The sequence below is a fragment of the Diprion similis genome, chromosome 10, assembly GCF_021155765.1.
Source record: "Diprion similis isolate iyDipSimi1 chromosome 10, iyDipSimi1.1, whole genome shotgun sequence".
Lineage (NCBI taxonomy): Eukaryota > Metazoa > Arthropoda > Insecta > Hymenoptera > Diprionidae > Diprion > Diprion similis.
The window spans coordinates 18,444,144-18,471,553 of NC_060114.1; the positions used below are offsets into that span (position 1 = coordinate 18,444,144).

Below are 27,410 nucleotides of genomic sequence, written 5' to 3' on the forward strand. Positions count from 1 at the left end.
CGAATTTCTGCAACAAAATTGGTCGCATATACGATTGTTTTAGCATGCCATTCAATAACAAATTCGAGGTGGGCTTAAATTGCTCTTCTTTTAAGATATTTCGGGCGTAGTGTCACGTGACCGATTTAAGAATCCTTACGAAAAATCATGTCATTCTTTCGTAAAACTTTGAATCGAGTCGCAATTTTTTTATCAAATGATCCTGCCATTGTCGGGAAGTATGCTCTAATCGGTTAGGACTAAATAAATATCGTGAGATTTTTTATCCATTTATTTCCTCGCGAGACAGACTTTGAGGTTATATTTTACAAATTATTCAATCATTAATTTATACGGTAATTTGTCGGTTCTAGCTGACCAGAGCACACTTCTTAACGTCAAACTATCGCATCATAAAAAATTTCAAATCGAATCGATTTTTTACGAAGGAATGAGACTGACTTTAGTAAAAATCCCTTAAATCGGTCACGTGACAACACGTTCGAATTTCCAATCTTCAAATCAACTTCCTACGGATCACGTGACAGGACCGAATAGGGCCGAAATAGAGCTGCCACAGGCCTTGCGCATTACTGATCTACGCACTATCTGAATTGTACGCTTGCGTAACTAGTAGTTATGTAAAGTATCACATACTTCTGCATTCCTTTACACAAAACTCAAAGTTTTTGCGAACGTAAGCGCATTGAGGTGAAGCTTAGTACCTCTGCCACTGTCTAGATAGCGCTAACAGATCAGTGGTTGCAACGACTTTGGGACTTACAACATGAACATCGCCGAGTGTACGATATTGTGATGTGCCCGATAATCTGTAGTTTTTCGTAAACTGTATTGAAATTTTTCTCCTTGTGACGTTCGTTGCCGCTCAGTTTTCTTCTTAATAAATTACCACAAAGTATGAGATAGCAATGATTCGTAGTTAATTGTTCAGGACATAATGCAGTGTCGTTGAAACAATGCTCGTTTTCTTAATGTTCATAATATCATAAATATAGCATACTAGACAGTTGAACACCGAAAGCGGCTGGGTAAGCACACGCTTTTTTCCACATGCTCGGCAATCACCGCTCCGCAGTAGCGAAACTTTGGTTTTTATTTTAGTACACAAAGAATAGGGTACTTCTGACTTTGAATTGACTCGTCATACAACAAATTTAATATCTGACTGTGTATTTTTATATCGAACTTTGCCGGTACTTCTGAATGCCGATAAAGAATTATAACCTACAAATTGCAAGTTTGAACTGCTTCCCATTGCATTCGTTTATTTGTACATATATTCACAAACCTTTTGACGAGAAGCTGATTTCAAATTTTCACTTCAAAAATTTACCACAAACGTAACAAAATACATTTTATGCCGTCGAACAAACCCTGAGTTTCCTAACTTGCTAAGTTTTTTAAAGAACAATCACCTACCGTGTTCTGTGTTAGCTCCAGCATCAAACACCTGTTCCACTCATTAAATCACTTTATTTATATTTAATTAATACCAACTTTAATTTAAAATTTCTTTTATCTTCTCTACGTGTAGCAAAAAAGCAACCTGGAATCGACCATGAGCATCGGTATCGGTAACGTTCAGGGCTCCCTGCGGGAGGCACTGTACGAGACCCTTAATGGGATACTGTCGCCTCACAGGGAGACGAGACAGGCAGCTGAGCAGCGAATTCAAGCCCTGGAAGTTACAGAAGAATTCGGTATACATTTGACAGAGTTTGTCGTAGATCCGAATGGTGAATTAGCCATAAGACAATTGGCTTCTGTGATCTTGAAACAGTATGTCGAAACGCACTGGTGTTCTCTGGCAGAGAAGTTCAGGCCACCGGAAATCAAGTCACAAACTAAGGAGAAAATCAAGGAACTGTTACCTCTTGGACTAAGAGAGTCTATCAGCAAGGTTTGTCGCAATTTCGATTGTTAAATTTTATCGTCTCAAGCTATTGGAAATCATGTTTGAATAATCTTGTCGTTCCTGTTTTTCATCTTCAGGTGAGGACAGCCGTTGCCTATGCAATATCTGCCATTGCGCACTGGGATTGGCCAGAAAACTGGCCTGGTCTTTTTGATATACTCGTGAACTGCCTCAGCGGAGACAGCGAGTTCGCAGTTCATGGAGCGATGCGGGTTTTAACAGAGTTTACTCGTGATCTCACAGACACTCAGCTGCCAAATGTCGGCCCCGTTATCCTGCAGGAGATGTACAGAATATTCCAAGGGGAAAATGTAATGACAACAGTAATTGTACACGCATGATTTATCAAATGAATTTATTTTTACATACAATATTTCAAAACTTATTTCAGCAATACTCTGTGAGGATTCGTGGCCGAGCTGTTGAAATTTTCACAACCATTGGTACACTGATTGCGGCTACGGATGTTTATCAAAAAGGCTTCACTCAGCAGTATCTTCAGCCAGTCATTCCGATGTTCTGTGAAAAATTTATACAGAGTTTAAGGGTCCAAAATGGTTTGACGAGCGACAACGGGCTGAAGACTGACATTGTGAAGGCTATTTATATGCTAGTAACAAGAATGCCCAAATACGTTTCAAACTTTTTGCCTCAAATGCTGCCACCGATTTGGGAGACTTTATTGGACAGTGCAAAAGTTTATCAAGAAGAAACCGTTAACGGTGGTCGAGATATCGAAAGCCAGGATGTCGACTCTGATGGTAAGAATAAGTTTCTACCTCTGATCCTTTGTGTAATTTTAAACCTCTTATAGTAGGAATTGTGTTTTAACAATTGTTTTATCTTCTTCCAGGGGAGATAATCAATTTTAATAATCTAGTTATCGCTATTTTCGATTTTATTCACACTCTGGTCGACTACCACAGGTTCTCAAGTCTTGTCGACAATCTGCTACCCCAACTACTCTACTATTTAATAATTTTTATGGAAATAACTGACGAACAAATTGAACTTTGGACCAACAATCCCAGCCAGTTTGTGGAAGAGGAGGAACAGTATGCTTTCGCTTACAGCGTTCGTATATCGGCACAAGATCTTCTACTTGTGAGTATATTCACATTTTCTTGTACAGTATTTTTAAAAATGATCCATTTATCTGGTTGATTTACAAAACTTTCAAAAACAGTTTACGAACAAACGTTCAGCCCAGCAAAAAATTCATTTCTAATCTTCTCAGCTGTAATTACAGGTGATTGTCAATCACTCGGAAGAAGTAGCCGCCAATGCATTATGCGATGTCATAACGAAGCAAATAGAGGCAGGAAATGCAATGCGAGTAAGCGGAAACGAAAGGGTGGCCCAGAACTGGTGGAAACTACACGAAGCTTCGATCCTAGCATTTTTTCTTACAAAAGACACTATTGTTGAACAGCAACAGGCGGGAATCCTGCGATTTGACATTGTAGCATTTCTCGAGAACGTCGTACTGGCTGATCTAAATAATTCTGGTAATTAAATTAGTACTCCTTGTGGCATAACCATCCTCAACAGCATAAAGGTATTCACTAAAATTCGTTCACAGCTTCCCATCCGCTGTTACTGGGTCGATGTTTATGTCTCGGCGGACGATACGCTCAACAAATGCCACCGGAAATGACGTCGCGTTTTCTAGAAGCCACCGTGAATGGATTGCAAGAAAATCAGCCGGCGTGTATCAGAATCAGTGCCGTGAAAGCCGCCTATTGGTTTTGCGACGCTTTCATCAAGGGCAACAACGGCAACCAGAACATCCTTCGATCCCACTTGCCGGCTCTTTTTCAAGGCTTGTTTAATCTGGCAAGTCAGATGTCCGCAGAGGTCCTCACCATCGTTTTGGAGAGCTTTGCCATTTTGGTTTCGGTCAGTAGTCGACTTGAGTGCAGTTTTTGAAATATAGAAAATCGAGAAATGTTTAGTTTCAGTTTCGTTTTACCTCCTTTCACTTGTTTACAGATTGACCAAGCCTTCACCGCCTCAGTGGAGAACAAAATATGTCCGCTAACTATAGCGGCTTTTCTCAAATTTCACAGCGACCGCGTTGTGCTTGGAGTCTGTCAGGAAATATTCAGAGAATTGACATTGAACCCCGAATGTATCGGGCCGCTACAAACGCGGCTCGTACCAACGCTCGTCAGTATGATGAATGTCAGTCAGATTGACAAATCTAAAGATGGTAATCAATCGGTGTCTTTGAACCCCTTACCAACTGATAAAACGAGTCTGAAATCTAACTGATTTCTCACTCTGTTTAGAGGGAATTCGCAGCATCGCCCTTGACGTTCTTCAAGTCCTCGTTCAGCACTCACCTCAGCCGCTCAGCAACGCTTTGATAGAGAGCGCGTTTCCTGCCTCCTGTCACTGCGTTCTTAGTTCCGATGACAACGCGACCTTGCAGAGTGGCGGCGAAGTCATCAGAACATATCTATCGGTGGCTGCGCAACAAGTCATTAGCCACAGGGACAGCGATGGACAGACCGGGCTGCATTACATTTTGCAAATAGTGGCACAGCTGCTAAATCCTCAGGTGTGTAAGACTGGAGAGTCGAATTTGTTTTCCTTGGCAAAAGTTTTAATAATCTTATAAATATTTCTTTCACTTTCTTTAGTCCAGCGAATTCACGGCAACATTTGTCGGCAAGTTGGTTACAACGTTGATAAGAAAAGCTGGAAATACTTTGGGCGAGAATATAGATCTTCTTCTCAAGGCAGTGTTGAGCAAAATGCAGCGTGCTGAGACCTTGACGGTTGTACAGAGTCTGTTAATGGTCTACGCACATCTCATTAACACCGAGTTTGACGCTGTTCTTAACTTTTTGTCCACTGTGCCCGGGCCAACGGGACAGAGTGCTCTGGCATTTGTTATGTCCGAATGGGTATGCAGACAGCATTTGTTCTTTGGCAATTACGATCGCAAAACTGCGACCTTGGCACTATGCAAAATTCTCGAACATGGCGTCACCCACGACGACACACGACTCAACGAAATCACCGTAAAAGGGGATCAAATATTCGCAGGTAAAGTTGATACGAAGCAGGTAAAAAAATACTGTGTATACAAAAATTTCGTAACATTGAAGATTTTCATGTACAGGGACGGAGGACGGAGTTAGGACAAGAAGCAAAGCTCAATCACAACCCTATCAATGGACGACGATACCTCTCCTGGTAAAAATTTTTAAAGTCATTATCACTGAATTATCAAACGACATGGAGGCTGTCTGCGCTACCCAAGGCATAGACGTAAGTAGAAACTGATACCTTCAATATTTGCGTATTTGTTCAAATAAAAGTGGTTTGCTGATAATCAGTATCTTTTTTTTCTTTCAGAAATCTGACGAGGATGAGGACGAAGATGATCAAGAAGAGCTTCTGGATCCTGGAAACGAAGTGAATTTGTTACGTAAGTTACTTAATTCAAAACAACCAAAGCTTGTTTTCTATCTGCAACTTGCTATATTGAAATGCTTACCGCAGAAATCAATGCCGAAGATGACGACGACGAAGACGAGGATCCGGAATTGAAGAACGACCCGGTTTACCATCTTAACTTGAGCCAGTACCTGCGCGATTTCCTGTTGAATTTTTCGACGCATCACTGTTTTCCGGCCTTTTATCAACATCTTAATGTGCTGGAGCGAAGAGCGTTGACGAGCATGAACATTAGTCCCATATTCTCTTAGCTGTAATAAAAGTTAAAACCCGGTGACATTATGCATTAGAAGAAAGATTTCCAGATCGGCACATACGCGCATCGCTGACGTTCTATAACGCTGCTGTATATTTTAGCCTGTAATATGCGATTCAGTATAATCCATGTAAAATGTAAAGAAGTATTTGAGCGGGCTCCTTTACGTCCATACGTCAAAAGTTACTCAATACGATTGAAACGATACTGAGTATATAATCAGAGAATGTAAATTTATCTTATTTATACATACAATGTTACACGTAATTGTACTAAGGTAAAGAAGAGTTTGTAGTTAAGAACTTGTACATTATCTATAATAACCTAACTACAATCGAGGCTCTCGACTTTCTTCATCATAATTCGCATACATAAAGCTAGAAGTGTCGTTACACATATGTTGCATATGTTGGTACGCCTATGCGTACAGATATATTTTTCTTTTTATCCAGCTCTTCCAGTAAACGCGGTTGGTGCGGAATTTTCGGGTTGGCGACTGAACAACAGTTAATTATTACCATTAATATCAATATCATTAGTTTTCTAAATAATATTATATTTTTTAATAAGATTTGTTCAACGAATTCAGTTCGATACGATAGATAAATCGTATTAACCAAGCAATTTCGTTAAGAAGGTATAATAAAAACTGTAATAGATTACAGATCTATTCTTTTCCTTATTTCAATGACACATTCTTTCTCACTCTGCGTCGTGTTATGATGGCCCATCGTCATCCGCTTTCAATACAATCCGCGGATTAGTCGGGCAGAAAGTGTCGCGGTGAGTTCGTAGAGTTTGTAAACATTCCGCAAAGGATAGTCTGAGCTGTGATTGTGGATATCGTATTTATAATGTGTGTATAGAAGTAGGGCGATGCAAATAATTTATGCCTAAAAATACGGCGTTTTAAAATGACTGCAAGAACAACCGATTATAAATTCGAAGCTTTGCTGGGCAGTGGATCGTTTGGGTAAGTAATCAGCCGTGAAAATAATTATGTACGATAGGTACTAATTGATGCCAAATAGTCTTTGATATCCTTCTACAGACTTTCTTGTTGTCATTCCAGAAAAGTTCACCTGGTTAGAAAACGGAAGGATAGAAAAACTTTTGTAATCAAGGAGCAGGATGTCAGTCAAAAAGCGAAAACGACATATGAAGTTATCATAATTTTTGACATACATTTTTTCTTCGTGATTATTTTCTGTTACAAAATGAAAAAAAATATACATTTATAATTTGTATCCGAATAGATGGCCCTCGGCGAAATTCACTGTTTGCAAAAAATGAGACACCCGAATATTATTGCATATCACGATGCCTGGACTGAGGGAAGTCGTATTTACATTCGGATGGAATATGCTAGTCGTGGTACGCTGAGAGATCTTTTGGAGAGGCGAAGATGTCCATTGAAAAACGAGGTGCCTACCACAAATTGAGGCGTGCCGTCATACTTTGCTTCTGTTTATAATACTCCTTTTTGCAGGACGCTCTTTACCTATTTTCGCAAGTAACTTTGGGCGTTCATCACATTCATTCGCAAAAAATTTTACACCGTGATCTCAAACCGGAAAACATCATGCTAACTGGTCGCCTGGGTGATATTGTGAAGATAGGAGACTTCGGAGTATCCAAGAGTATCCAAGGGTAGTAGTTTTGTGCAGTTAACAAAAAACAAACATGGCTGTCGTTGATGTACTCGCTTCCGATTATATTTCGGCCATACTATCGTCTTTGACACTCGTCAGTTATCGAGAGCCTATCCACGCCAAACAAGACGATAGCAAGAATTGTTTGGTCACAATTTTACCTTTAACGACAGTCTAGGAACTCAAAATGTGGCTTTGGAAATTCAGCTACATACGTATGATCGATTGTTGCCAGCTGTGGTTTACACTGTTCAGCCGTGATTTCTTTTTTATGTTCCTGTATTTCATTACAGAACTTTACGATCCGCCACGCTTGCAGGATCCTATTACTTCATGGCTCCGGAAATGCTACGAGGAGAGCCTTGCGATTTCAAATGTGATATTTGGAGCATGGGTGCTATTCTGTACTGGATGGTCACCAACGAACTTCCATTTCAAGCCACGGTACATCTTTAATTTATGTTTTCCTTGTTATGTTTGATTTATGTTATGATTCTGAAATTTTTTAAACTTTTTATCTCTTATCGAAAATCATTTATTTTTTAACATTGATCAAATTTATATTATTCTTCTATTTTATTAATTTCAGAACCTTAAAAACTTGGTTGAGGCTGTGTGTAACTCTAAGATTCAGCCCTTAAAAGCAAATACTTCGCCGGAAGTTGTGAATTTGGTATCAAAAATGCTCCGAAGAAACCCAGCATATCGCCCCAAAACAGATCAGCTTCTTCTATGTCGTTACTTGGTCCAGTATGTGATTCGTGTTCATCTTAATATCGGACGCGTCGCAGTTTCAAATGAGCTTCACCATCGTGGAGCATCGCAAAATTTGAACGAAATGAACCCGTTTACAAAATACTTTCAAAAATACTAGAAAATCTGAAAATGGAAATGTTTTATATCTGTAAAAAAATTAGTTTTTAAATAAGTGCACCTATGGATACAAAATTGAGGTGCTATTTTTTATCGTACAAAATAAAAATTGAATAACAGATAAGTAATGAACAATTCAAATTGGCACCTATCCGCGCGAGAGATCCATTGTCCAGAATTTTCTTAAAAATATTTTCAAAAGAGTCTAACAGTCGAATATCGACATTAAAAAAAAAAACGAATCGTAACCGCATGCCATTTTGATCATACCCCATTGTAGCAATTGATTAATTATTCTGCGCTGATATCACAGAAGCTTTTGTTTCACGAACAATACAGAATGCCACAAAGCCGGATACAAGCTCGTAGTAGCTAAGAATGGCGAGCGTAGTATTCAGTATACTTTGTTCTCAATGTGAGAAAAAAAATCGAAAATCGATGTCCAAATTAGCGAAGTGGCATCAGTGAACAAAAATTACTCCATATAATTTTATTGTCATAACAAGCGGTACGTTTGTTACCGTTACAGGAAAAGCATAGTTTAGTACCGTTACAGATTTAAACCTGGGATCCTTTTCACGCGGACTAGAAAATCCCAGGGAAATTTGTTACGGAATTACGGAATTAAACCTCCACGCGGACGATGCTTGCACTTCGTATTATGGTGCCATGAGTAGGATAGGTATGCGCCTATCCCCCGAACAATGTATGCGGTGATCTATTGTCTATCCAGCATGCGAGTATCGGACCCGAACGTTACGGGGGGACGATGCATGACGGCCGGAAGTGAAGACCGGATAACCACATAGGTTCGATAACACACGATTTTGTACCATTATATACTTTCCATTGGGTATCAGCGCTCCGTCCGAGTCGTATGTCTACCCGGTGTGCTCCGCTGTGTTTATAGAAGAATTCTGATAAAGTAACTGCAGTAGTTGGACCAAGTTGCATAATCAAAATCCAGTGTATGTTTGTGAATGTTTCAAGGATGCGGTGACAATCAATTGTCTTAAATTTGACGAATTGGTCATCGTTCAAACAAATCAGTGTTATTCCGGTCTCTAATGCAAATTGAGATTAACAGATTCAACTAAACAATCGAATAACGATGAGACTGTTAGTGCTGATCTGCTGTTTCTCGAGAGTTCTCACCGCAAATTGGTACCCAGCTGGTGGTCGGGAATTGATACTGGGTGAGCAGGTGGATCTTGTCGGTGTCGATGGCGAATTGCCCGTAGAAAAATCGACTCCAAACTGGATGGAAACGACGCGGGCTGAAGAAGTTGAAAGTGTGGGACTGGACAGCGAAGTCATTCCTATTCAGCCCCCGCTGGGCACGATTGATCCCGTCATCCCTAGAATTCCGGTGAACCAATTGGACCCCGAGAAGCGCAACAGAGCCCGAGAGCCTCCGGACGAAGTTGAACACATCGAACCAAAGCAATGGCCAAGTTCCATCAGACCTCAGGATATTCCGGGCCGGGGTTATCAGACAACGACCCAATTCTCAACGCCTCGCAAGAACTCAAATCCCACAACCCTTGCCCAAAGAAATCCCTCCACGCAGAGGTAAGATGCTGCTTATTGACCCTGCGAAACTAATGTATACTTCCAATTTCGGTGATTCTTTCCATTCAAACTTTCAAGGTATCCACCGGTGACAGATCCTCCTCCAGCGACCGCATCCACCGACGAAGTCTTTTGTGAATTCGGTTCAAACGTCGGACCGACCCTGTGCGAATGGCAGAATGGAGACGGTGCTTTACAATGGAAAGGGGGAACGGGACTCGGGACCAATTGGCTCGGTGGTCCTCCGGTCGACGCGTCCTTGGGTGGAAGCATGGAAGGCGGCTACGCCTTTCTCGAGACGTCGCAAACCCCCGCGAAGGACTCGAAGCCCCGAAGTCCTGGGGGTCTTCTTCACAGCCCGCAACTGAGCAGCACAGGTGTGGTTGGGACTTGTTTCACTTTCAAGTACGCCATGGATGGCCTTAGCTCTGCTGGATTGAGGGTCCTGCTCCACATGGGGTTCGACCCATATTCCTTCAAGAAGGAAACGAGGGATACTGAAAGCGATCAGGACGATGACAACTCTACCCTCGTCGTCCCACCCAGACAGCAACCAACCAGCCTCGCCGAAGAGAGGGTCCTGTGGCATGCGCTTTATTACACTCTAGGAGTATGGCAACAGGCTCGTATCCTCTACACATTTCCGGACATCCATTCGGTGAGGAAAAAATTGATGGAAATACCCTTGGAAATCGAATGAAGAGATAAGCTCTGTTCATCTAATTTCGTTCTTCCAGATTGTGATTGAAGGTGTTCCAGTCGACGCTGGCGATCCGTCCAGACTTTATCGCGGCTATATAGCAATCGACGACATAGAGTTGCAGCCGGGAATATCGTGCGTAGGATTCTGCAATTTCGCTGGTGGTTTTTGCGACTGGAGTAACGATCCCGAGGATGATTTCGACTGGACAATTGTAAGTATCATCATTAACTGTGACCGCGGTAAGTAAATTTTATGGAGACCAGAATTCATTACCTTGAAGATTTTGGTAACTGGCTCAGAGTCGAGGGAGTGCTAACCCGACGACTGGACCAGCAATGGACAGTTCCAGTGACAGAGCAACCGCCGGTGGCTACGCGTACATTGACTCAAGTTTTCCCCGGAAGCCTGGTGACACGGCGAAGCTCCTCAGCACAAGTTTCCCTGCGACATCTCCAGACACTCCGAGCTGCATGCACTTTTGGTTTCACATGTTCGGTTCCGGGATCGGATACCTGAAGGTCTTCGTCCGGCACTTCCGGAGCCTGGATGCCCACCTTGAGGAGGTCTGGGGACTCACCGGGAACGCCGGAAACGCCTGGTTCATGTCAGAGGTGACGATAAGCTCGCTCGACGAGTATCAAATAATGTTCGAGGCTTCGGTGGGCAACACAGCGATGGGTGACATCGCGATCGACGACGTTGCCTTCACGCCTGGAGCGTGTCCAGGTGAGAAATCACGCCACTATAATCCCCCAGCAGAACGTGATAAGTCCAATGGTCGTTTTTTTTTTAGTATCACCCCAAGTCGCTGCACCCAGCATTCGCGACTGTACCTTCGAGGTCGACGAATGCGACTGGATAAACTCACGCGATCCAGACAGGGTCGAATGGGAACGGGTCTCCACCCAGGTCCTGAGTCCCAGAAACCAGCGCAAGCCTTACAGCAATGGACACACCGTCAGCAGACGCAACGAGTTCTTCTTGGGCCTCGGAAGGTCCAGAGGAGGATCTCGAAGCGGAGGTGGAGGAACGGCTCAGCTTATCAGTAGAGAGATGAAGGGCTCGGAGGACCCGTTGTGTATCACATTCTGGTACTTCATGTTCGAGTCCTTCATCGACTCCACCGGGCCTAGCTTAGGTTTGTGAAACTTGTCGACTTAGGTGTGGGATGAATATGATCTTACTGGCTTTTGCTACTCCATGATGCATTCCAGGTGTGCTCAGAGTCTCTGTTCAGGCGGTTGGCGATGCTTCGTCCGAGTCCAGGCCAATCTGGCAACTTTACAACAATCAAGGACCGACTTGGAGTTACGCTCAGGCTAAAATCGAGGAGAAAAAGAATTTCAACATTATAATTGAGGGTACTTGGGGACCCAATAGAGCTAGCGGCAGCATGGCGGTCGACGACATCGCGTTCTACGTTGGAGGTTGCACAGGTACGTGAAAGTCTCTCGACTCGTTCCGGAAGTTGAATCACCTTGAATGAAACTTCCGCTCTTCATAGTTATTCCTGCAAGTGCTACTGTCATGGGGGAAGACTGCAGCTTTGAAAGAGGGCTTTGCGGCTGGGAGAATATCACTTCTTCGGGTAACGATAGGACTGTCTCTTGGCAGCGGGCTTTCGTGACTCATCGGCCTGCCCAGCTCTTGGACAAGACCTTCGGAGCGACCGGAGACTTTGTGTTCTTTGACATATTTACCACGAATCAAAAATTAACCGAGGTCCGGCTGCGTTCACCGATTATTAATCCAACTACCGAACAGGAAGCTATTTGTTTCACATTCTGGTTCGCCGCTTTCGGCGTCGAGGAATCCACCACCCTACGCGTTATCAGGATGCCCGTTGACGAGAACGGAGATGAAAACGGGAACGGAAATGGCAGCGGAAACGGATACAACGGGAAAGAGCCGGTATTTACTGCACGATGCTCTTTTCATTCAGCAGGTCAAATTCCGTATAATACAAGTGAAATACTTTCTCCTTCTTTTATTATAACTGCAAATCGTTAGGAAAACAATAATTTTCGATGCAAATGACAGAGCGGATCATTTATATAGACTTTACATTTACTCACTTTTAGTTTTCCCGACAATTTTCAGCTCTGGTCACTTACGGCCAAAGGATTCAACAATCCTCGCCCAGTTTGGACGGCTGCTCAAGTTACCGTTGAAAATCGTTCACCCTACAGATTGGTACTCGAAGGCAGTGCAAGTAACGGAGGATTCGCCGTCGACGACATCAAGTTCCAACCTCAAGCTTGTACAAGTAAGTATCGTGAAAAAATTTCAACTATACCGTGACAAAAAAGAACCAGAAAAATCACTAGAAACATAAAAACTAACGATTTTCTTTTGTTCTGTGTAACTCATCCCACAGTTCGTCCGGCAAGTGCTCAGCCAGTTATCAAGAATGACGAGAATTGATTTTCAATCGTGAATGAAAAAGTCACAGGAAAGAACAAATTACAATTATGTAATTATATCGACGATATGGTGAAACGAAAATAAAAGTGAATACACTTCCTAATATCGGTATCCTCAGATTTGAATAATCGTTTGCAATGAATTTTCGCGTTTTATATCAAGTGAGTATCTGTGAGTATACTTATTGGGATTATTGATACACCAGTTGCCACGCTGAACGTAGATTTCATACCAGAACAGTAAAATGACAAAAAAATTCACCGATCGTTTCTGCAAAGATTTTCTGCCAACATATAGCGTCAATATTAATCTCTAACTATAAGTTACATTTTCGGACAATTTGGCACAGAGCATTTACATATAAGGTCCACTAATTAGTAATTCTTAAATTTTTTTTCGAATGTGAATAGAACGCTGATGAAGAGGAGACGATGAAAAGGGGTTTGATTAAAAAATTTCACCAACGGAGTTATCCCGAAAATTCGATTCTGCAATGTTATAGCGTCCCCCCGAAGCTTTATACCCACCTACCCCTTAAATTACACTCGGTGCAGGAGCGGCGGCAGCTCGACGAAGGCGAGGATAGAAGCGACGGAGGTTTCGGGGGGAGGTGAAAATAGGGGTAAGTCGGGGTTTTAGGGTGATTCTATCGCGCACCCCGACTACGCAGATATCGTCTATATACTTGGTTCAATGACCACCGCCCTATTCCCGGCTAGGGGTCCTCGAGCAACCCCCGACCGGTTCCGAACCGAGCCGAATTATGCCGAGCGGCGACAAAAAGGGAAGAGAAAAATCGGGGGGAGCCGCTCCAGCCTGGCAAATAGTTCTGTCAAGTCCAGGGGTAGAAGCTGACGGCCCCGCTTGTCTGCTCCTTCTTTCGCTAGTTTCATTTCTTTCATTTTAGTTCCGTTCTGTTCAAGATTGATTCGATTGATTCGATTGATTGATTAATTGATTTGTTCATTCAAATTGATTGAACTAGCGGCGTCGTATAATAGTAGATATATATATATATATACATATATATATAGATATATATTAATATCACAGTATATACATCTATATATACTATATATATGTGTAATATGTATATATACATATAGCTATATATAGATATATTTGTATAGCGATAAATATATTACATATACATATATATATATATATACGTATACAAACGCGTGCAATTCTTCCTTCGAGTTGATTGAATTTTACGAACGCATCTCAGGTATGTGTATAGTAATATTTATTTCTTTTATATTATTGTTGTTGTTATTATTACTATTATTCCCATTGTTATTATTGATATTATAATTGTAATATTTTCTTTCTTCTTCTCGATGTATACTTTCTTCTCTCAATCTTCGTATGTTATTTTTATCCCCATTTAAATGTTCTTCAAGATCGACAAATTCTTTAAGATCGAGGATATTTAGTCGCAATCTGTATTTAATTCACTCTGTTTTGTAGATCTCTCGTGCAGGATTGCCGATTTTTTTTATAATCTCGTTTAGTTAGTTCAATAGTTTTTGACAGTGAAATTCGAGAACAGTGAAAATGGTGGACAGTAGATGAAAATCCTTTCCACTGGGTCCGTTAGAATAATTCGAAAAGCTGTTTTTCCGGTTCGTGTATCTGCTTATAGCCACCTGTGAATCTCAATCTCATGTTTTCTTGAGACCCTCGCCGCGGAACGCATGTTATATTATACATACATGTTTCATCGATCGTAGTACTGCATGCAATACATACGAATCGGGAAAAATAATAAAGACGTTCCCATAGTAAAGAAATTATTAACGGTTGGAAGAGAAGTGTCGAAATGGAGGAGAAGAAGTATTTCAGTAAAATGGCTAAAGGAGAAAAAGAAAACGTTGCCAACGCGCAATCCCGCCGCGCGATCGATCCTAAAATTTTCACGACACATTGTGATTCGATAGTTCTTCTTATTTTTGTTACCGTTGGTTTTCGTCGAGTTCTCTTCAATTGAATTCCTTCTTCATGGTCCTCAATCTTTGTACGCCATCATGCATCAAAAGTACGATACGTATGTATGTACTACATACATGCAATTTTGAGAAATGGAAACCGCGATATAGCAGGTGTAGAAAATCGCATCACTTTCTGGTGATAGTTTTTTTCTAAATTTCTAATATTGCATAGTGTTGCCGATTGAGTCGATCACGCGGCCGATTGAAAATTAATGCGGGGATACGAATGAAGGGAAATTAATGAAGAAGAATTGAGAAGAGGAAAAATATAATCGAGGAGAAGTTACCTGATTGTTTATTACTATAGTATATATTTGACAATGATCAACAATTATTTACATAATAACGATAATTTTATATCAATATATATATATATACACATAAATACGTTATAGAAAAATGAGACAATCATTTATAAACAGTAAGTTCATTACAGGTATAACTAAATACGCGATAGGCGATAAAAAAATTTGAGGTTATCTTAGGTATAAATTAATGTATCAAAGATTTCAACAAGCGTATATTGTAGGTATAAATATTAACCGTGATTAATGCGAAAAGAGCGAAATGCGAATACAGGGTGTACAACAATGGACAAAAAGATAAATTTTCAGCGCACGGAATCGCGTAGGTAAAATGGAGTCGCGTCCAGCGGCTATCTTCTCGGCGGTTTGCTGTACCGCTGCGGGGAGCGGTTTGATATTTTACACTTGTTCTTTCCCATGGCTAGCTCGAGTCCGCCCCTAGTTAACTGGTTGAAATCGACGATAGTCAGTCGCGGTTCTGTCGGCGTGATAGCAGAACCGACGACTGGAGCCCCGGGGCTTCGAAATCTCGCGTAGCGAGGCAGCCCTCCTGCACCCGTCGCTGTTCCTGGGCCGGCGTTCATCCTGGTACCACTCATCGATCTGTACCGCGTACGGGACAAAGCTTGAGCCACCTCCTCGCGCAGATACCTGAACAGTAAATACGAGTCAAGGAATTAACCCCGAGGACCAACTTCTACCCGATCCCCAAAATAGCTTCAAGGTAACCGCAAAGTTAGTGTAACAGGTTATGTTCTCGGTTGGGGTTCACCTTCGAACTTCCAACGAGCTCGATTTTTCACTATGCTGAAGTTGACCGCCGATTCACAGGTGCGTTCCGAAATTAACCGGCAGCGCAAAAAACTCCCTAGGACAGCGGGCCGCTATGATACTCACGAACTCATCAGCGCAAAAGAGATAAAATATTGTTGACAGCTCTGGAAGCTAGTTTCGGAACGCATCCTTGTAATTGTTTTTCACGATCAAGCTACTTGAATAACGGGAACGTTAAAATCCCGTTGCTTTGAGTTTGAGTCATGTCTGAAACAACTTTTTACGAATCGGCGATTCGTTGTCCGCGACTAGCTGCAGGATCGGTAATTTATTTCCTCAGAAGAACATCGATCATTCCCCGGAAAAATCTTCGTTATCTATAAAAGCTGCTCGTAACCGTCGAACCGTTTCTTAGCATTTCCGACACAGTCTGATCAAATGACCTGATCTGTTGCAAATGATTTCAACGACTAACCCTGATTCGAAAATCATTTCCTCGTGTTTGCAGACTCGTACAACAACTCTTTGCACATAGGTAGATGGTCAAAGTCGTGACTTGAACGGTTGGTTGAGTTGAGTTTCATCTGCAACCAGGTGCACTTGTATAAGTTTATAACTGAGAGCGTAGTGAGTTTTTAACTAAACCGATAAACAGGCGGGGCCCTGTGGTTCGTTGATGAGATCAAAGCTGACAGCCAAAGCAGAACGCGAGTTCGCGTCATCACGGCACGTATAAGCTTGAGGATTCTTCAAACTGATTGACGCTTGATGTTAAAGCCACCTGTTGTATATAAACCGATCAATAATTCCCAATTCGCTTGCGATTGATTAATCGGCTTTCTCATCACGCGATTCTCACCTAGATGATCGCGCCTCTAATCAACCCTCTCGCGATTCCCATGCAGCTCGAATTTATTGCCCTCCGTCCCCCCAAAATCCATACTCTGGATTACTCAATCCGGGAACTATAATATAGAATAAGATGATAATATTCAACCTTCCATAAGTAAATAAGAAATTCATGCGGATGCTCGTGACTTGGTACCAGTTACTTCCGTCGAGATATATCAAGGTCTCCTGAAAAATCGTCAATCTATAACTACCGAATGCCGTACTCATGGATGCTTGCGAGGTGTAGAGGGGCCGTTGTCCTCGCAGTCCTTGGACGAGGCTCTCTCGGAACACGGTGTCTCTGTCTGGACTGACGACCGCGTTTATTCGATGGTTGATCAGGTAATCCAGTGGGAATTAGTCCGGTCAGCTTGTAGTACTCGAGAAAAGCACGGCCCAAATTGCGCCCTACCCTGTAGTCTGCGGTTATGAGACCATCATTAAAGTTAAGGATCTCTAAACGATGCTATCAGGCGTGTTCGAGCGAATAAATTACCCGTGATAACATTTGGTGCAAATGGATATCAATGCCGGTCAGATCAACGAACCAAAAGGATACATCCTTCTTCTGTATAGGGCAAAATTCCGGGACTACCTTTCCTGCAGTAGCCATACATCGAAACTTGAATCGTATAGCAGTTGACACGGTCGCTTAATATTGAGCAGAGGTAACGTCGCGCGGTGCCTGATTTACTGGGATCCTGGTTGTACATAGTGTTCGATGCTTCGTAGTCTTCGGCGTGTTGGGCCAACAATTTTGGAAGGACCGTGTGTCGTTCGTACCTACGAGGCTAGCAGCCATAAATTAATTTACAGTCATTTGGAAGAGGTTCGTTGTGCAAAGGTTAGGCGTTTTGGTCTCAATACGAATGACACCAGAAAACTTACCGGTAAACATCGTCGTACGTATTCCCATAGACGAAAACTCCTGTGGCATTAGTATGCGCGTGTAAATCTAGAACGAGATCCAAAGGTGCCGTGGGATTTTTATCCAAACTCTCCAGGACCCCCCGGGTCGCCGCAAGACTTGGATGTGTCCAGTCTGATATCCTGTTCCAAGATCTGTTCAGGTCCATTCCCATCACCGAGGATCTGGAGATTTTTAAATAGTTAAAAACATTGACATGCGAGTATATAGACTGTACTTCATCTATTCCACCTGTAGTTCCCGAGGAATACTCCGTCCGGGTTTAACATTGGGATGATCTTGAAGACGACGTAGTCTCTCAGAACTTTTGCAATCGGATGATTGCTGACAAGAAAGTCCATAAGTCCTTGGCAAACGAAAGACGCTGGGGATTCCCCGGGATGTGCTCTGGTCATGATAGCAACAACTTTTCTCTGGTTTTCACTGGCGGTTGCTATGGATATAAGTTCTACTTTTCGTTTCTGAATCGACAAGGTCAGAGTTTCCTTCTTCACGACAGACGCGTTTGTACACTTTGTGCAAAGGTTCTCCAGGTGATTCAAGTAGCGTGTGTAAGAGTACGGATAGGTTAGTACAAACTGATAAACGTCATCTTCTCGGTCGAAGGCGAAGGCTATGCTTAATATATGATGATTCTGGTGCTGCACTGACTTGTAGTAAAACACTTGCCTCTTTGGTATTCGCTGCCATTTCGGTCTGCTAGAGCTCTTTACCAGTGGTGTCATTCCTACGCTGAAGAGATTCTTGCACTTTGAAATGTTCACTATGTTGAATATCACTCTTTGATCACTCCTCACGTTGTCTACGGTAAAATTGAACCAGAACCGGAGACGCGGGCTGCATGTATCTGGACGTATAAACAAGTCGTATTCGAATTCTGAGATGAGATCGACTCGCCCTAAATTTCCGGTCTCAAAAGATGCGTCGAAGCAAAGATGTCCTCGTTTGGCTTTTCCACTGTGGCCTGGTGGCCGAATTATCAGCCTGTTTACATTACCGAGACCACCTTCGGCATCGCTGTCGTCACTATCTAAAAGAGTAAGAGAATATATGTTAATGAAAACGAGGTTGGAAAATAAGTTGTACTGGAAATCATAGGGGAAGAAAACTCCAACCGGCTCTTCCAAACAGGCTTGTATGCTCAAGAGGATCTCGACCCTCCATCGGTACGGGATTAACTGACGATTACTAACTAAAACAAGCTAATAGTGCGGAAGACGATTGGCGAGAAACTAAAGCGAGGGCGGGATCCGAAACGAGTCGGCATTATACCTGCGTGCTTCCAATCTAAAAGTCACTTCGTACGGCGTGTTACCCACACTCTAGTTTCACACACGAGCCAGACATTGAAGGAATTCCGTGATCACGAAAACTGACGAGCTTAACTTCCATTACCTATTCCTTGCCTAAGGTTAATCAAATCGTAATACCACACACGAGAGCTATAAGGCTGACGAATTCACAACTCTGACGTGCAAAGATTTGCTTTTCTTGATTAATTAAATTAATTCTACCGGAGTCTGGAAGACCCTGGAATTATATCAGTCGTGGCATGATTCCTGAAGGACATTTCAAGATTGGAAGTCATTTCGCCCAGTGCCTGATAAGATCTGCATACGGCCTTACGGTCTCTAAGATTTGATGAAGAGCCGCTCGAAGTGGACGTTTCGTAAAAGGACAACAACTGTGCAGGGTTATTAAGGACCATTCAATAGTGTGGCTTCCGTAGGTCGTGTTCTGAACCATTCTCGAAACGCTTAACGATTCGATAGTCTTTGAGCAGGCTCTGCTTTTGCACAGTGGAAACCGTTGTGTATATATTGATAAGGCCTCGCGTGACTGAAGTCAGAGTAAAGCCGGGTTTTACATCAGGTAGATGGACACTTGGAAGATTGCATTCAGCAGTGCGAACACGCACACATCGAGAGGTCAGAGGTGAATAATAAAGAGGTATCAGGTGACAGTTGAAAATCGGTTATCAGCACATACCTGTATCAGCTTCCGACATATTGACGGTACTGTGGCTTTTAGGGAACTGAAATTTGCGGTGGAGAAGCCTACAGAAGTTCGTAGTTGGAGACACTTTTGGATACCGCGGCTGTTTCCTTGGTTTTGTTGAATCGATAAACGCGATACATGCAATGCTAAACGTTTTGCTTATCTTTCTTCAAACACTATGTGGCACAGAGGACGTGATATGTTAAGTACATTCGGACCAGTAAATATTAATACATAATACTTAACACCACACTCCGTTACTAGACGTACACCGAATACTTGGAAAGAATTGGAGAGCGTGAATAATTGCTCTTATAATAGCGTCGTTTTTATTTCCTCTTGTCAATTCTCTGTCTAAATATCGTATTGTTTTGAACTCTTAGAGTCATAACAAATCTGAATTAACTGACATTAAATAGCGATCGACGAACATTTGAAAGAAACGGAGTAAAACTGCGAGAGAATTCTATGTAACAAAAAGAGGGTTAACATCTTTTATCTCAATTCAAACGCTGTGTAGGTTGGTTTTTCCGATAGTACGCTCAGCAATCGAGGACTTCCAGAGTTGAGAAAAAGGGGTGTTGTCATTGCGCCAAGCCATTCGTGGGAATGCATGGTTCTAAGCCGGAATAGCCACGGAAATGGTTGGAGAGGTTGATTCAACGAAGGTTTAGTAAGAGGACCAGCCAGATAGGTATTGTATTCAGAATTTTTATTCAAATATGCAAAGCATTTCCTTGGGAGAGAGTGTGTCTGCAGGCAATTTTACTCGCCACGTATCCATCGCTGCAACCTACGTACTGTCTCATTAGGTATTCTGCTGAAGAACTTTATCGATCAGCTAACGAGTAACGACAGCGTTATTGGATTATTCCTGAGCTGTATAACTTTGTGAATGGAGAACGACTCCCTCGAACGTAAGTCATTTGCCCTTCTGAACCTCACAGGTGTTGCTTCAGGGCCGTTCAAAGACTTCTCGATTTGCCCGTACGAATTAGCTTAAGCTTTACGGTGGGAAATATTGTTGGGGCTTTTCGCGCAGTACGATTATGTGACTGAGCTATGACAAGTGCCGGGAAATTACGTGATTGCATTTCAGAAACTGGTTTATCATTCCGTTTCAATGTCATTTTCGATCGACATATAGTTGAGATCTTCGATTTCAGGCGTAAACCCAGATGAAAAGAATTAATTAAGTATTGATCAATAAGCTATAATTTAGGAACACTTGTCAATTCACATAAAATTTCACACCAAGTATAAATATAATTTAACGAAATAATTGCAATCGATTAGACGCTGATTGAATCAAATAATTTCCTCTGTTAGTTCTGGGTACAAATCTATTCCAGTGTAAGTGCTTCGTTATTCTATAAGGTCAAAAGCTCATCGGTATAAGTATACATAAATCCCAGCGTAGCGGCCATTTTGTTCACCGTCGCGTATAAAGACCGTGAGCTATGAAAGCGTAGTGACGAAAATAAAGAACTGAAAGCTGGAAATGGCAATAAAAGTAAATTTGAAATTCAAAGTCGTGGTAGTCGCAAATGTAAGTCAATTAAAAGAGCGTTTGATCGGCGCCATTTTGTGTGAAGATATTTAGAGTTCTGCTCAGATTCCCAAGGAGGTGGAGGTGAAACTTGTGTGTCGTGAATGAGTTTCAGCCTCGTTAGCAATCATATTTTATCGAAAGGAGTTTTTACAAGAAAAGTTGTATACATGTTGCAACTTTTCTCCATGGTACAATGGCCTTAAGGTTGCCGGCTACCCCTCCATCACGAGGACTGCACACGCGCAAGCGCACGCGACACCGTCGCGGTACAGTGAGAGGGCAAAACCCGTGAGAGAATGAATGACTGAGAGCACCAAACCCAGAAATCGATATTCGCTACCAAGAGCTTGTGCCCAGCCGTCTCCCATGGACGGCTGCCTCTGCCTCCGCCTCTGCCCCATCCACAGCTCCCGTTTGCAATCTCTACTGCAGTGCAGGCGCAGAGACGATTTTCTGCAACGATTTGAAAACCCGTCGACGAGGCGTGAGTCCACAATCGCCTACCACCTCTGCTATTCGATCCCAATATTGGAAGCGATTACAAGGCACGAAGTCGTAACGAGCACCATAATAAAACCTTATTAAACCGGAGGGTAAAAAGAAGTCTTCGTTTTTAATGTCTGGTCAATATAAATTTATTTTCAACTTTCGCGTGATCAGGTCGATACAAATATTAAAATTTCATCATTCCTCGGACCCTTGAGCCTTCCAGTTGAACCTCTGTCCATTCGGGTGGCAAGCAATTGTCTGGAAGTGGTTAAGCGACCTTGAGGAGAATTTCTTGGCTCAGGGAATCCCCGCGTCAATTGAATAATATTAGTTTCCTGGAGGGGCGTTCGCGCCCACCTCGCCCATACGGTTCCTCCAGAATCCCGGGAAAGTTCAGGAAGTAGAAAACGCCCTCCAGCCATCGTCGGCAGCTCTACCCCTACCTCCACCCTGTTCCACGCCAAGCCGTCCGGACTTCGAGAGCGCCGAGAGCCTTGCCGTTTCGCGGACTTCCTCCCTCGGGGACTCCAGGCGATGGCCGTGCGTCGGCGGTCTGGCGAGGAACTGCAAGGTTCGCTTCGTCCGTCCGCCGCTTGGAGCGCGGCTGAGGCGATTCTTGGCCAATTGGAGCGAGAGTTCGCAGAGAGTGGGAGCTCGAACCCAGCCAACTCGTCAGTTTAGTTACCGCACCACAAGGCATTGCGTTGTAGACACAGTTACCCGCAATATTATTATCTTACTTATCTTAATTCATTAAATATTCGTTCTTATAATTATACATTTTGTATGTAAAATATTTATTCCAATTGTCGCAAATTCAGTTATATCATCATTACTATTATAATTACTGTGTATATACATATTTTCATTACATACATCGATTCGAAATTTTTTTTTCTCTCTCTTTCTTGATTTTCTTCTCGAATCTGCAATATTTTTTTCGCGAACAATTGGTCGAAGATTTTAAAAATTACACCATACGATTTGAGTCGTGGATATTCTTCACTTCGTTCATATTCCGCGTGAAATTAATTTCATCAAACTTTCATTGCCATTTTCTAAAGATAAGAAACAATATATATGCGTACAATACAACGGGCTTTTAGCAAATATACGCACGATAGTGCCGGGTCTGTAATAATACACGCACGTGTTAACGCGTGAATTGCCGGCTGCACGCATTGAGAAATATTTTCAACCGTAATAAGATTTTATCCTCGCTTTTAGATACTATCGATTATTTGATATTAGAGTAGTTTGGATAACTGTGCATTTGAATATCGGCGGGAAATATTTCGAAAAATCAAAGTGCGTTACTTTGTTCCTTGTTCGAAACGGGGATCCGGGCAAATCGTCGCGAAACTGTTTCATTGATTAAACCTTCATTCGCGGGTAACATTGTACAATTTACAAACCTTGTTCGCGTTATTGAAATTACGCGCCAATTTGGATGAATTGTTAACTCTTTGTTAATACTATCAAATTTAATACGACAACCGGTCATTCTATCGCCGCAACAAACCACTTTAATACGATTTACTACCTGCTCTGTTACAACTATTAAAAAAAAAAGCAATTAAACCTACGTTCTGTTCTACTACGCTAAACATCATCCTTCAACCACTGATTTTCAACGTTAACTACTGGTACGTTAATTTGTTCCTTTACTTTGTGTTCTGTGTCTATGATATTAATCATATACTATGTAGCTGTTCGAATGTTTTTGTTCAATGTATGATATATATCAAAGTTTACCACGTGCGTATGTCCGTATATAGATACATTACGTATTTTTGAATGACTGCAAAATATCTACGCTTATAGATTGATACGTTATCAGATTCATAAATCTGCAGAATAAAACTGCAAGATTTGAACACAAACGTGGCCATCTTGAATCACACGAAGCTTAGTTCCGTTTCGCGCGGTTTCCATGACGATTAATCAACTTGGCATGAAATGAAATTGCTTAAAAATAGAAAAAAACGTGGAATCACTCGTTCGTTCGTTCGTTTGAAACGAAATTTACTACGAATCAAAGATTCCGTGTAAAATTCGTTCACATATTCAAGCTATAGCGTCATCGCAGTCGGTGTACCGCATTATTATAGTTACCAAACGTAAATTTCTAACGCCAGTGCGTTGTCAAGCGTCAAAAATCAGCCCCCGTTTCTCCCCTCTACCGCTCTGAAAATGGGGGGTACACAGTGTACTATATCGACAGAAATAGGGAGTAGTTCCTAACGAGAGAAAACGCCGGCGGCTCGTATTGATCCGTGAACCGGGAGGAAGGGCGCGCGTGCGCTGCCCCCACACACCGAGAGGCCAGCCAGAGCTGCTCCTATCCTTCGTCCGAGGGACAGAGAAGCGGGCACTGCACAGCCCGAGAAAAGGATAGGGTCGAGACTCGGGGGATGTTGTCAGTGGCGTGGTAACAGTGGGGAGGCGACCCCACCCCCCCTCCCTTCGCGCCTCTCTCCCCCTACCACCCCTCGAGCACACAGACAATGGTTATATGCAGCGATGGTTAATGTCCCGGCGGGAACGGGAACCGAGCGCTGCGCCGCCGCCGCGGCGATCGCCATATTTTTTCACTTCATGCACTCACGAGTTACGCTGCCCTTGCTTGACTTAACCCCCTTATCTACTCCACCTCCCCCCTGATCAGAAAACACGGAAGCAAAGCCAGTCGAAATTAGACCAAGTTGCGTAAGGGGGTCGCTAATGCATTGTCGATGAACCGTAAGGTCTGTGGAGGCTTGTTTTCACAAGACACACCGTAAAACCAAGGAGTGTAATCGGTATGGCATAGATACGACTCTTTTATGTGCAGATCGACGGATCGGTTCTGTCTACTATTTGTGTCACTGCTTAAGTGTGTCGTGAGCTTAATACCGTATGTCTTCTTAGTTCTTCGGGTTCAGGTGATTGACTAACACCCACGATCTGTTTCGATTCTCTTACTTTTTCGGTTGTTTCGAATTTGTTATCCATATACTCTTCAAGATCAGTGAATGTCCTTTTCACCTAATCACTGTTTTATATGACATCGTTCTACTCGTGCGTTGACTAATTGTAAGTAAGTCATACAGTCAAAGGTTACCCCTGAATGTTGGGAGAAAGGTGGCTTAGGTGGCTGCAGTGTATACAATTTTACAATGAATGGTCGGACCTACCTGGCAATGCAACTTGATTTGTGACTCAAGAAAGTCCGGGGCTGTGGTTTACTCTTGTCAAAAAATGAATGCCGAGCTCGTGTGAGTCGAAACTGAATCGGCTTACACGTGGTCTTATAACCTCTCAGTCGTGTACGCATTCCTCTGCTGTTCCGTTGAAAAAAAGGAGGTAAAAACGGAATAAATAGTTTTCGTATATAGTACCATGAATTCTTCATTATAATTCTTTTAAATATATACCCGGAGAAACTGTAGTTATAATAGGATCAGTAAACATTCATAAAAAGGACACAAATAGAACAAAGATGTACACAACTATATAACTTGTATAGTTCATCTGTTCCATCAGTATGCTTTTGCTCGTATACTTAAACTTCATGTGGGAATCGGAAATTTTGAATCAGGAGGGAAAAGTGACTATAGTCAGGAACTATTAATAGAGATTCGGTAATAATTTTCGTCGGCGCGATGCTCTCTTGTGCCTTAGTGCACAAGACGATCGGGTATCATCGAAAATTCTCGTGACTATAATCAATCGATAAGTATCTAGATTCCCGTTCGACTTGACCTGTATATGCAGCATGTTATATAGAGGTGTTTCAAAGCAATATATGTATATGAATCTAAGCATAGATTGTCGGTAATGCGGTGTCTCCAGGTTTTATAACTTTCATGAGCTTTGGCACGGTATATATATCTATATTTATAGCATATTTATACGACGACGTATTTATAAATTTCGGTCGAGATAGTTAGCGGTCTCGCGGGCCGTTGTTCGAATTCGTACATTATACATAGGCGTTCATGTCTGCACACGAATAATAAAAACTATACAGGTAGTGGAAGTGCAAATATCGAATTTACGATCACTGCGAGCCCCAACTCCAGCGTAAAAACCATAACCTCGAGTGCTCCCCTTGCTAAAAAACCGCTTCCACACCCCGGCCACGTCACAGGTTATAAATCACTAGTCACTTTTTTAAATATATTCCCCGATCGTGGAACACTAATGCAGAGATGCTTATCTAACTTGGGTTAGTTACCAACCCCGCGCCCAACGTTCCCGGGTATATAAGGTTATAGGGATTATATGTGATCTTTGTCGCGATCTATAATTACACAACGGACGAGTAAATTGTTGAGAAACGTATGAGAAAATACTCCCCCGTTTATTTATAGCCAATGTTTATACCGGGGTATGCGAACGTAACACGTGAGCATAACTTGGCCAGTCGTAATATCCTCAACTTCGGACGTGTGTATAAAGGTGTCGGAATGGGGAAAGAATGGAATCACTCAACATTGCGAACGTGCCTAATTTTTTTCAACCCAATCTCTTCTCGCTTCTTTTTATAGCAAGATAACAGCCGCCCGAAAACCATCCACGCTTAAATACGCGGAACAAGATGATCCTATTTCAAATTCAAAATAAACGGATCTAAAAAGATGATAAACAGTCCGAATCGACAGTGAGTCGTCATAGCATCCAACATATCGTGGGGAATGAAAACTGCGGTGCACACACCTACACTGCCTGAAAGGCACCGAGTCGTACAGATGGTACCGCAGCCCAGCCGGGAAGGGTGGCTCGATCGCTAGGGGGCTAAAAGTTGTCAGAGAGGGTAGAATAAGTAAGAGCCAAGCCCACTCAGCATACCCAGAAGAGCCAAGCAGAGAGGGCTTGGCCAGTGATACGTTAGGTACGTCCACTGGCGAATGCTAACTAAACGGGGTTGAAATCCGTGTGAGAATCCGGTTTTCGTCGCTACCGCTCCATTTTTCCCCCGCATCAAAATTGCGCAAAAAACTCTTTAATAATAAAGCATAACCGACTAACAACGAAATTACGTTCGTTAGGCGAAAGGCATCGAATAGATATATCATGTCGTAGTTTTACGTTTACGGCGTCGAGATCACATCACGTCGGCAATGCAGCGTCCTATGAATGTGTCCGTGAGTCCGTGTTGCGTCGCAGCGCCTTGTGAGCGTTGACGGCGGGGGTCGACGGCGGGGGGGGGGGGGGGGGGGGGAGGATTGCCGGGGTGGTTGCCGGCCGGCGAATCGGCCCGGAGATGCCCGAGTCGTGTCGAAGTTCTCGCGAGCGTTTTGCGAGGTGGGACAGGCGACGCGAGCAGCGAAGCTGGCAGCTAGTATCCAGGCAGCTTCCGCCCGTTACGTGTCGCGGTTATTTCTTTCCCTTTAGTATAGTTGCATATCGGTTTTTTCTTTAGCGCGCTCTTGACGCCGGGATAGCCGAGCGAGGCGTTGATATTATTATTCAGGCTGGGACAGAGATCTGATATTGTAAAACCATCGTTTTGTATTGGCTGCAGTCGTGAATAATAAATAGAATATTTAAACCATATTTAATACAAGAATAAATACACGCAGTTAACGCGGAACGTGTAAACACAGTTCGACGACTATAATATACACGTAATAT

General features: G+C 42.6%; 5 protein-coding genes across 23 annotated transcripts in view; 4 read left to right on the forward strand and 1 right to left on the reverse strand.

The window, feature by feature from the left end:
* The first annotated feature begins 873 nt into the window (after positions 1-873).
* LOC124411157 (importin-9) lies at positions 874-5,815 on the forward strand. Of its 4 annotated transcripts, none has more exons than XM_046890099.1 (13): positions 874-895; positions 1,535-1,900; positions 1,993-2,226; positions 2,307-2,676; positions 2,769-3,019; positions 3,165-3,423; positions 3,498-3,814; positions 3,908-4,127; positions 4,207-4,478; positions 4,561-4,969; positions 5,046-5,194; positions 5,282-5,354; positions 5,429-5,815. In XM_046890099.1, the coding sequence occupies exons 2-13, from the start codon at positions 1,559-1,561 to the stop codon at positions 5,632-5,634; spliced, it is 3,102 nt and encodes a 1,033-aa protein (XP_046746055.1). In that variant the 5' UTR covers positions 874-895; positions 1,535-1,558; the 3' UTR covers positions 5,635-5,815. The 4 variants fall into 4 exon arrangements, with proteins under 4 accessions (XP_046746055.1, XP_046746053.1, XP_046746054.1 ...); XM_046890097.1 differs by having other exon boundaries at positions 892-1,028; XM_046890098.1 differs by lacking the exon at positions 874-895 and adding an exon at positions 1,022-1,116.
* Positions 5,816-6,393: 578 nt separating this feature from the next.
* On the forward strand, positions 6,394-8,216 carry LOC124411159 (serine/threonine-protein kinase Nek8-like). Its single transcript, XM_046890100.1, has 6 exons — positions 6,394-6,612; positions 6,712-6,802; positions 6,896-7,063; positions 7,129-7,289; positions 7,585-7,735; positions 7,881-8,216. The coding sequence occupies exons 1-6, from the start codon at positions 6,554-6,556 to the stop codon at positions 8,163-8,165; spliced, it is 915 nt and encodes a 304-aa protein (XP_046746056.1). The 5' UTR covers positions 6,394-6,553; the 3' UTR covers positions 8,166-8,216.
* An 825-nt stretch (positions 8,217-9,041) lies between these two features.
* LOC124411308 (MAM and LDL-receptor class A domain-containing protein 1-like) lies at positions 9,042-12,878 on the forward strand. Its single transcript, XM_046890375.1, has 9 exons — positions 9,042-9,736; positions 9,815-10,394; positions 10,474-10,650; positions 10,739-11,165; positions 11,233-11,577; positions 11,654-11,875; positions 11,944-12,350; positions 12,540-12,705; positions 12,817-12,878. Exons 1-9 carry the CDS (start codon positions 9,276-9,278, stop codon positions 12,861-12,863), a joined length of 2,832 nt encoding a protein of 943 aa, XP_046746331.1. The 5' UTR covers positions 9,042-9,275; the 3' UTR covers positions 12,864-12,878.
* Positions 12,879-13,968: 1,090 nt separating this feature from the next.
* Positions 13,969-27,410, forward strand: part of LOC124410900 (ELAV-like protein 2) — a 33,762-nt gene continuing 20,320 nt past the window's right edge. For 12 of the 16 annotated variants that reach the window (XM_046889617.1, XM_046889601.1, XM_046889612.1 and 9 more), the window contains exon 1: positions 22,713-23,437. The gene's annotated coding sequence lies outside the window, so the exon portion shown is untranslated. Of the gene's footprint in view, positions 14,092-22,711; positions 23,438-27,410 lie in introns of those variants that run through there. The other 4 variants (XM_046889615.1, XM_046889619.1, XM_046889603.1 and 1 more) reach the window with 3 other exon arrangements.
* LOC124410899 (cytosolic carboxypeptidase 6) lies at positions 15,342-19,823 on the reverse strand. The gene is made up of 6 exons (XM_046889600.1): positions 19,742-19,823; positions 17,984-18,782; positions 17,713-17,916; positions 17,384-17,607; positions 17,037-17,244; positions 15,342-15,810 (listed from the first exon to the last, which is right to left on the reverse strand). Exons 1-6 carry the CDS (start codon positions 19,758-19,760, stop codon positions 15,510-15,512), a joined length of 1,755 nt encoding a protein of 584 aa, XP_046745556.1. The 5' UTR covers positions 19,761-19,823; the 3' UTR covers positions 15,342-15,509.